Genomic DNA, 10,654 nt, shown 5'->3' on the forward strand with positions numbered 1-10,654 from the left:
GACAGAGCCTGGTGGGGGCTGGGCTGAGCCCCTGCTCCCTGCGTCCCCAGGCAACGTCGCCTGGGTGCTTCACGCCCCAGGCCGTATTCATCCTTCGCCTGTGCCCTCTGGCTTCCCGTGCCCCTGCCGCCCTCCAGCCATGGGCAAGGCACGTAGCCGCTGTGGGCCGCTGCCCTCAGAGTTACCACGGAAGTACTCTTGGCTCAGTGGGCGCCACCTCAGGAGGCGTGGCGGGGATTCTGTGAGGTATGTGCACTGCCGTCTGCCCCAGCTCGTGTCAGCAGGGCTGCCTCACGTGGCCGCTGTACGCTCCTGCTCTAGAGGAGGAGTCTGGGCGCAGAGGGGTTCAGTGCCGTGTCCATAGTCAGCGCTAGAGCAGTTGGTTGGCTCCAGAGCCCACCATTTCCGGCCTAGGACAGACATGTCTCGGGCCCCCTCCTCCCTCCCCTCCGCTTGGCTCTTCCCGGCTTGTCTAGTTTTAGAGGCAGAGCTGCCTCCTCGGCTCCTCTAGGGTAGGAGAAAGGTCTCCCTTCCTGCTTGGCAGAGTGGCCTGTAATTACCCCTCCGCTGGGACGCTGGCCCCTGCTGACCTCACCGGCCTGTCCTGGTGGTTGGCATCTGGACTCCAGGCTGGAATTAGCTCCCGTGGGCAGGGGGGACGGGAAGGCAGGAGTGATAGGTGTAAGAAGGGTGTGGGGCTTCGGGAGGTGTGCAGGTGGGGTCGGAGCTGCGAGGGGACTGAGGCTGGGAGGCCCCTGCAGGGCCCGGTGCCAGGACGGGTGGCTGCTGGGCGTTTGTGCCGAAGACAGGCCTTCAGGGTGGTCCTGAGGTGCGGGTGGGTCACACCAAGGTCACAGTGGGGCCACCCTCCTGAGCAGGCCTGGGCTCAGCTTCCTCTTGGTGGTAGTAGGGGACTTAGGACACTTCTGCTTGGAGAGCTGAAATAGGGGGAAGGAGCTTGATCCCCTCCCCAGTTGAAGCTGAGTGGTAGGTCGTGGGAGATGTCGAGGTTCTAGCCTCGGGGGATGAGCAGAGGGGCAGGGGATGAGGGTTGCCTGCGGATGTTAGTTTGGAGTGGAGCCTGCATCCTCCCCATCCCCAGGATGGTGGGGAGAGAAGAAGGCTGGTCGTTGAGTGGTTTGAGTCTAGGGCCAGGGCCTGGGCCCTATGGCTGTATGGAGAATGTCTAGGGAGGCCTCAGTCAACCTGCCTGAGCTGAGGCCCTGGGTGGACCTGCCAGGTCCTCAGTTGGAACTCATAGCAAAAGAGCTCTTGCCGGCTGCTGCTTCCACGCTGGCTTCCCCAGAGCTCCCCGCGGGCCCAGCTGTAACACCAGGAGCAGCTGGGCTTGTGCTCCTGTGTGCGCCCATGGGCGCATTGGGGCTGAAGGCATGGGGCATGCTTGGCCTCCCCCGCTGCTCTCCGCTTCCTACCTGCCCTTACTGCCTGCCGAGCGCTTTCTGTGCAGCGCAGCCCTCCATGCTGTGCTCTGCCATCACAAGGAAACGGAAGCTCGGAGTAGTTAATAGGAATCAAGATGCAAACTTGTGCAGGTCGCTGAGCTGGTGGGAGGCAGCGCTGGGCCAAACTCACACATGTGTCATGGAGCCCAGTGAGGAGTGTGACAGAGGAGGGCACGGGACCCAAATGACACTCTCCCTTCCCTCGAGCACTGCCCCAGTCTCTCCTGTCCTCCCCAGGTGGCAGCCAAGGCCGGCATCTACGAGATCCTCAACCAGCTGGGCTTCCCCGAGCTCGAGAGCGTGGAGGACCAGCCCTTCTCGAGGCTGCGCTGCCGGTGGCAGGAGCAGAACCGTGGCCCTGAGCTCTCCGCATCAGGGGACTTCCTGTAGGAAGGGGGCTTCCTGTGGGATACGCTGCCCCTGCTTCTGCTATCACCGCCTCCTGCAGGGCCACCTCCCTCCCCACGTAGTCTGGGGGTACCCGATGCTCTTTGGTGGCAGTGGCCCTGAGAAACGACTCCTCGGCTTCCCAGAGACCAGGGTGGGTGGGGATCCCCTTTTTGAAAGAGTTGTTATAGCATAGGTGGCCACTGTGATGTCTCGTGAATGGCTGCTCCTGGAGGGCCTGCAGGAAGGCCCGGTGTGGCATCAGCTCTCCAAGGCACTCACTCCCCAAGGTGCCAAGCCAAACCTCTCACCACTTCCGTCCTCCCCTCTGCCCCGAGCAGTTCTGATGGCCCCTGGCCTAGAGCAGTCCTGGCCAGTGTTGGTTCCTTCTCTCACAGCTCTCCCACATGGCTTCTCCCCTTTTGCTGCCTGGGCGTTGCCCTGGTGGCCCTGGGCTCCCTGGGAGATGGACTTCGCTCTGGCTAGAGTTGTTACCTTAAAGGCAGTTTTCCGCAGGGTTCTTGCCTCTCATTCCTTGTCTCAACCTCAAGACATGAAGAAAGACAACCACATTCCCTGTGTGTTCAGTGGAGGCCTCTGCCCCTCCTGCCTTTGCCCCCTCCCCTCCCCTGGGCTGGCAGGACTGTAGAGGTTTCCATGGAGCTGAAAACAAAAGGGAACCCCTCTTGGGGTTGGAGGGGGCAAGAAAGAGCTCCCAGAAGGTGCATGCCACCCTGTGGGAGAGGCCTGCTCCATTTCCCTGGAAGCATGGTGGGGAGGTTTGGGGAAGCACCTCCTCTCTGCTCTGCCTGGCCCCCCAACAGTGGTCTGAGCCCCCACCTGGTGTGGCAGGAGCCGTGGGGACTCCTGGGTGACCCGGAGTGAGCAGTGGGGTGTGTGAGAGTGGGCCAGGGATGGCACGAGGGGGCGCTTGGATTGCAGGCCATCCTTGCTGAGCACCCTCGAGTTGCCTTGTGATGGGAGCAGAAGAGGCCAAGGCCTGCCGAGTTGGCAGCTGCTGGGACCAACTGTGTGGATGGTGGGAAGGTTGCTCGGAGACGCAGGCAGGTGTTGAGCTGAGCCTGTGGCACTCCCTCTGGGGACTGGTCTCCCCCTAAAATGCAGGGGCTGAACGGTATGGACTCTGTCCCCCTGGCCTGGCTCCTTGGGGCCAGGCAGGCCTCTTTTGGTTGGACACCAGCACTTGGGCAGAAAAACAGATGATGTATCACTGGTCGTGGTATTTTGAAGAGGCAGATGAGGCCAAAGTTGTTCACGTCTACCTAGTATTGGAAAATATATGACCATTTTGGCTGAATTCTTTTGCAAATCTACTGTAAGTCTTTTCACTACCTTTTTAGATTTGTTGTTTTTGGTTTTATTTTTGCATGTAGTAAAAAGTGTTAATTTCTCTGCAGACAAGGTCTAGATGAGGGGTCAGAGATCAGGGCTGAACTGGGAGGGATCCTTTGCGTTCTCATGGTTGGCCCTGACCTTCAGCTGTGCTGGGACTACTGGCTGGTCACATCACCTCTCTGCCTCAGTTTCCCCATCTGTAAAATGGGAGAATAATACTTGCCTACCTACCTCACAGGGGTGTTGTGAGGATTCATTTGTGATTTTTTTTTTTTAACAGATCTTTTGAGCATTAAAAATGGCTAAATGTGAAGTGTGTTTGGCTGCCAATGTCTTTAGTGGGGCAGGTATTACAGAACTGGTGCAAGCTGGGGTCCCTGTTCCCTCAGAGTAAGGGTGGGAGGGCAGGGTGAGCCAAGAGCACCTGCCCTTTGTGCACCTGATTCTCAGAGAAGGTGGGTTTTCCTGGACATCATTCTCTTTCCTTCACATCCCCAATCATGTATGACCATCTCATTCTGGATGCTCAGGGCTGACGTGCTGAGGAGCCTCTCCTTGAAGAAAGTAATGTAACAGGCTAATTCACACTAAAGTGTGAAGGACTGTTATATTTAGGGAAATGGAGCAAAATTGAATTTCATGGGCTATGAAGCAGAGTGAAAGCAGGGTGGTCCTCAGCCTCTACTTCCTTTTCTCATCCCTGCAGACTCTTCTTGGTCCCTTTAGGCCCCCAAAGGCTCGAACACATTTGTGTTGAGAAATGGATGTGTAAAGAGGCAGGAGGGAGAATGAGGCAGGCAGAGTGCAGACCCAGTCTTCTCCCTAGGCTCTTCCAGGATTAGGGGGAATCAGAACTCTGGGCTGTGCTTCTGAGGTCAGCTGGAATGAAAGTTTCAAGGTCAGAATGGAATCCAGAGCCCCTACTGCGCTAGGGTTGGTTTTCTCCCCAGCCTGGGTGAAGGGAGACCTCCTGGGTTACTTCCCAGCACCCTGAGTCCAAGGATGCTCTGTGTGGCTTCTGAATGTGAGTGCAGTGGTGTGTACACCCACGTGTGTGTGTGTAAGTGTGAGGGGTGGTTCTGCACTTCTCTGACTGGGATGAAGGGATTATAAAAATATGATCAGTACAAAAATCTGGGATCCTTGATAGAGATGCGGCAGGCTCTTGGGACGACCTGGATTGGGAACTGGAAAACTGCCCAGGGAGCCCCAGAAGCCCTCTGCAGCATCCACGGGGTACACTGCTCTGGTCCCCCCCCAGGAGGACCAGCTGCAAGAGCAGTTGGCATAACCTCCAGCCATTGCAGCTTCAATCCTGTACAGCACTCTCCCCACTCGGGCTCTCCCGGATGATGACCGAGCCCAGCAGGACTCTGAGCCACTAGCTACACTGTTTCTGTCTGTGGCAGCTTTGCCTGGAGCCTCCCCACTGGTCTGGCTGGGCGTTCCTCAGACCCACCCTGCTATGTGGGGCTCTTCCTTGCCCCTCTCTATTCATGGGTGTCAGACCTGCATTGTGGTTCTCTCGGCTCTTCCTGCCTTCTTCTGCTTCCTCCTTCATCCTTCACAGGGGTTTCCACAAATAAACCTCTTGCAAGTCAAATCCCACCCTAGTGTCTGATGCTCTAGGATCTCAGTGACACATCCTCACCCTCATCTTTGTCTCTCTGGGCAGCTGCTTGGTCCTTCTTTCTGGTGAAGGCTGCCTTCTCTGGCACTGCTTAGGGAAGCCACCAGCCCGGTTTCCAACTTAATATGTATAGTTCCAGCCAGAATCAGTTGTCTTTCTCTTTCTTTGCATCGCTCTGCCCTTCCATCTTGAGTGTGGGGCCACTGGGCCTGTGGACTGTGGCCGGAAGGGCAGGAAATGATTGCTCATCTTCCGTATAGATGAGGGTGGGGTGGGGAAGGCAGGACTCAGGCGCTCAGTGTGATCTGGGTGGATACCCCCAAATCTGCATGTGGCAGTGCCAACCTCTGATTATTTTCTAAATAAAGGGAATGCCCATTATAAGGGGTTTTCAAGATGTACCTCATTTGTCCTCCAGAAATGTCCTATTTGATGGTCTCAAATAGCAGTTAATGAGCTTAGCATTTCTCCAGCCTGGCCAGCACTGCTATTACATTTTTTTTTTAACTTTATTTTATTTTGGGGTTTAGCCAGTTAACAGTGTTGTGATAGTTTCACGTGAACATCAAAGAGGCTCAGCCATACATGAATACATGTGTTTTCATTCTCCCCCAAGCTCCCCTCCCATCCAGGTCTATTACATTTTTTTAAAAAGTTCTTGATAGTTTTGTAGCTCAAAATAGAATTTCATACGTGTTTAATTTTATATTTTGTATATTTACTTATTTTTAAAATTGAAGTATCGTTGCTGTACGGTATTATACACTTAAGACATATAGTGATTCATAATTTTTAAAATAAATTTTTACTGAAGTATAGTTGCTTTACAATGTTATATTAGTTTTCATAATTTTTAAAGCTTATACTTCACTTAGAGTTCTTGTAAAATATTGGCTATATTCTCTGTGTTGTACGATATATGTTTGTAGCTTTTTCTATACCTAATAGATTGTACCTCTTACTCTCCTACCCTTGTATTCCCCCTCCTCACTTCCCTCTCCCCACTGGCAACACTTGTTTGTTCTCTATGTCCATGAGTCAGCTTTTGTTTTTTTTGTTATATTCACCGGTTTGTTGTAATTTTTTAGAGTCTACATATAAATGGTATCATACTCTATTTTTCTTTCTTTATCTGATTTATTTCACAAAGCATAATATTCTCTAGGTCCACCTATGTTTCTGCAAATGGCAGAATTTCATTCGTTTTATGGTTGAGTAATATTTCATTGTGTGTGTGTGTGTGTATAAACACACACACACACACACACACACACACACGGACTGCATCTTCTCTATCTGGTTGTCTGTTGATGAGCACTTGGATTGCCTCCACATATTGGCTGTTGTTGGAGAAGGCAGTGGTACCCCACTCCAGTACTCTTGCCTGGAAAATCCCATGGACGGAGGAGCCTGGTGGGCTGACGTCTATGGGGTTGCACAGAGTCGGACACGACTGAAGCGACTTAGCAGCAGCAGCAGCATTGGCTGTTGTAAATAGTGCTGCAATGAACGTTGGGGTACATTTGTTTGAATTAGTGTTTTTGTTCTTTTTCTGGACATATATTCAGGGGTGAAATTGCTGGATCATATGGTAGTTCTATTTTTAGTTTTTTGAGGACCGTCCATATTGTTATCGAAGAGACTGTCTTTTCTCCATTGGATAGTTTTGCCTCCTTTGTTGAAGACTAATTGATCATAAGTGCATGAGCTTATTTCTAGGTTCTCTGTTCTGTTCCACTCATCTGTGTGCCCAGAGAGTATCTGACTCCAAGCCTGCGCTCATTTTAGAGATGGATATTGGTGCCAGCTCTGGGTACTGGAATCCTCTCTGACATTTTCAGTGATAGGAGAGAAACGTCAGTCCTTCTGGAAGCATGCCTTTGCTGGGGCGGGTTGGGAGGGGGATGAAGGGAAAGAATGATTTCTTTGAAAACCCTCCCATGAGGTCTTGCGGTTCTCAGACTTGATGCTTTTCAAACCCTGTGTCCTTTCAAGAGGTTCCCCTCAACACCCACAAGAAGGGCTTGTTTCCTATGAGTCACTCTGATAGATTATCTGTGACAGGGGCTTTTGAGTTTCATTTTGTGCCTCCCCTTAGCATATTTTTTCCCTACCATCTGCCCACCTCACCCATTGACATGCCATACATGACAGAGTGGCCATGCTATCCGAAAGTAATTTTCGTTCTTTCTTTGAACTAAATGAGACCATCTTATGGGCTGAATTAGACACCAATAATTTATGAAAACACCCATTTCTCCATTCCCACCCTAGCATTTGAGGTCACCAGTCTTCTTAATTTTTGCCCATCTGATAAAGGAGAAAACTGTTTTATTTTTATCTTAATATGATTTTCCCAATTACGAATGAGATGGAACATCTTTTTATTCCTTTGTTGGCCATTTGGATTTGCTCTTTTATATGTTTGCTTATTTTTCTATTGGGTTTTTTAAAAAATTAATAGGCGTAAGATATTAACATAATCTGCTTCGTTTGTAGGTAGGTAGATCTATAGCCAGTTCTTTCTCCTAGTTTATCTGGTCTCGTAATTCTTTTGGAGTGTCTTTTGTCAAATTTTTGTATTTTGTGTCAGCAGACCTTCTCTACCCAGGATTATTGATCTATTTTCTGGTTTTCTTTGATCACTTGTACAGTATTGTCCTTTATGTTTCATTCTTTAATTGACCTGGAATAAATGTTTGTGAGTGACATGAGGTACAGAATGTAATTTATTTTTTTTGAAATGGGTATCCAGTCGGCCCACGTTAATTTATTGAGTAGCCAAGATTCTCTACTCCTTGAACTGCAGTCCTTGTCATTTGATGGGTCCATACGATAGACGTGTGGTTGCCCTTGCCTGTAGCATTCATTCATCATCCAGCCACCATTTCTGACTTTCCATTCTAATTAAAAAAAATCTTGACTGGATTTTTAATTTTTTAAGTCTTTATTACTCTTTTCTGGCCTTTTACTTTTTCTTGGGTCAATTTTGATAAAATGCCAACATTTCCCCAGAATAACATATGGACATCTGTCAAGAATTTTGAATTTATTAATGTAAAATCATATGTAATATTCTCTTAAATATTTAAAAGCCTCCTGTGGGGCTTCTCCAGTGGCTCAGATGGTAAAGAATCTGCCTGCAATGCAGGTTCAGTCTGGGTTCAGACTGGGTTCAGTCTCTGAGCTGGGAAGATACCCTGGAGAAAGAAATGGCAACCCACTCCAGCATTCTTGACTGGAGATTTCCATGGATGGATGAGCCTGGTGGGCTGTAGTCCATGGGGTCACAAAGAGTCTCATCTGTGATTATCTTCTTTCTCAATTTTAATATTTATGAATATCTTACATATTTTTCTTGGTTACATTTGCAGATTTTTCTATTGAATTGTTGCTTTCAAATAAGCTATTTTCATTCTTATAAATGTAAACACTGAGAATTTGTGATCACATAAAGTAATAGAGGTGAATTTTTGCTATAGTAATGCTGCTTGATTCTGTGAACCTCTTCAGAGTAATATGCCAAAAATCACATCATGATATCTCTTTAAAACATTAAAATTTTTTTCATTAGCTGTCAATCAAGGGAGTACACCTATAATTTTTTTAAAAATAATTTTGTTCATTTATTTTTGGTTATGCTGGATCTTCACTGTTGCATGGGCTTTTCTCTAGTTGCGGCGAGCAGGCACTACTCTAGTTGCACTGTGTGGGCTTCTCATTGCAATGGCCTCTCTTGTTGCAAAGCAGAGGCCATAGAGCTCTTGGCTTCAGTAGTTGAGGCATGGGGGCTCAGAAGTTGCAGCTCCCGGGCTCTAGAGCACGGGCTCAATAGTTGTGGTGCACAGGCTTTGTTGTGCCATGGCAGGTGGGATCTTCTTGGATCAGGGATCGAACCCCTGCCTTCTGCATTGACAGGCGGATCCTTTACCACTGAGCCACCAGGGAAGCCTTCCTGTAATTTTTTTTTTTATAAGCAGAGAATTGGAAAACACCTGAATTGCAAAAGGATCTATTACCTGGATATTGGAGTCATTAACTCTCTCTTTTCTGGAAAATATGCTTTGAAAAGTTTATTAAGATTTGTCAAGTGATTACTAATTATATCTCTCACTCTGAGGTACCCTACCCCCTATATAAATTAGCATACACAAAATAGGTGAGAAGAATATCGTTCATTTTAAAACTCTTTTACAAATACTCTAATTTTTCTTTTTTCACACTTCCATAAAGTTTTTTAAAAACAACTTTATGGAGGTATAATTGACATACACTAAACCACAAAGTATATAATTTTTTAAGTTGACATATATACACACCTGTGAATGATCCTCAGGTTAATGAAGTCAAGTTAATGAACAATATCCATCATCTCCCAAAGTTTGCTCAGGTCCATTTGTTATTCCTCCATTCCCCCTTCCCCATCCCTCTCACCAGGCACACTTTGATCTGCTTTTTGAAATCATAGATTTGTTTGCCTTTTCCAGGGTTTTATATAAATGGAATCATCAGCTGTACTCTTATCTGGCTTCTTTCACTCAGCATGATTATTTTGAAATCATCTATGTTTAATATATGTCAATTGGTCATTCTTTTTACAGCTGCATAGTATTCCATCATATAGCTGTACCTTCAGTTGGTTAATCCAAATTGTTGCTGGGTATTTGGGTCGTTTCCAGTTTTAGCTAGTACACGTAAAGCTATTAGGAACATGTGGAGGTCTTTGTATGGACATATGTCTTCATTTCTCTTGGATAAATACTTAGGGAGAGAATGAATGATGTGGCATATGTATGTTTAACTTTTTAAGAAACTGCCAAACTATTTTCCAGATGGTTTCATCCCCACCAGCAGCACATGGGCGTTCCAGTGCCTCCACGCCCTTGCCAACCTTGGAATTGCCAATCTTTTTCACGTTAGTCATTCTAATAGGTGTGTAATGGGTATGTTTCCTACCACCTCGTGGCTCAGCAGGTAAAGAATCTGCCTGCCATGTGGGAGACCTGGGTTTGATCCCTGGGTTGGGAAGATCCCCTGGAGAAGGGAAAGGCTACCCACTCCAGTATTCTGGCCTGGAGAATTCCATGGACTGTATAGACCATGGGGTCGCAAAGAGTCAGACATGACTGAATGACTTTAACTTCACTTCACTTCACTTCCTACTACCACCCTCCCAGGTCACATTTTTAATTTTTAAGATTTTCGGTTCATTTCTTAGGGGAAGCCTAAAAGCATGCTAAGCCTCATCTCTTCGAAGACATTAGCATGGTATGGTGTGTGTGCTCAGTTGTGTCTGACGCTGTGACCCCATGGACTATAGCCCATCAGGCTCCTCTGACCACGGCATTTTTTTTTTCCAGGCAAGAATACTAGAGTGGGTTGCCACTTTTTACTCCAGAGGATCTTCCCAACACAAGGATTGAACCCACATCTCCTGCATTGGCAGGCAGATTCTTGATCACTGTGCCACCTGGGAATCCCCTTGAAGACATTAGTCATTCGTATGTGAAGGCTTATTCCATTAGCTCTGTTTTATTGGATGTTAGTTCTTCTCTTTGTTGAGTTTGGTGTTTGTTTTTCGTGTTGCTGGTTTTCCTTCGTGGTTGCTGAGTTTGGTTGTGTGCTCATCTTTGTCTTGAGATTTGAGGTTATTCTGTTTGTGAGACCTGTGACTCTTTAGCATGTTCCAGATGACTGACTACTGGGCAGGGATGAGTGGTGCTGGTGACAGTGTGTGCTGGTGGCCGTCCTTCCGGACAAGGGTGTATATCAGCCCTGGGCTGCTGCCCCAAGTGCCCCCTCACTGCTACTACCTGAC

General features: G+C 48.1%; 1 protein-coding gene across 3 annotated transcripts in view; it reads left to right on the forward strand.

The window, feature by feature from the left end:
* Positions 1 to 10,654, forward strand: part of PALD1 (phosphatase domain containing, paladin 1) — a 99,251-nt gene that overhangs the window by 81,680 nt on the left and 6,917 nt on the right. For 2 of the 3 annotated variants that reach the window (XM_010852228.1, XM_010852229.1), the window contains exon 22: positions 1,701 to 3,519. The exons of the other annotated variant lie outside the window; for it this stretch is intronic. In XM_010852228.1, coding sequence (XP_010850530.1) covers positions 1,701 to 1,853 — 153 coding nt within the window. In that variant the 3' untranslated portion in view covers positions 1,854 to 3,519. Of the gene's footprint in view, positions 1 to 1,700; positions 3,520 to 10,654 lie in introns of those variants that run through there. 3 annotated transcript variants of the gene reach the window in all.

Source organism: Bison bison, unplaced genomic scaffold, assembly GCF_000754665.1.
Source record: "Bison bison bison isolate TAMUID 2011002044 unplaced genomic scaffold, Bison_UMD1.0 scf7180017864309, whole genome shotgun sequence".
NCBI lineage: Eukaryota > Metazoa > Chordata > Mammalia > Artiodactyla > Bovidae > Bison > Bison bison.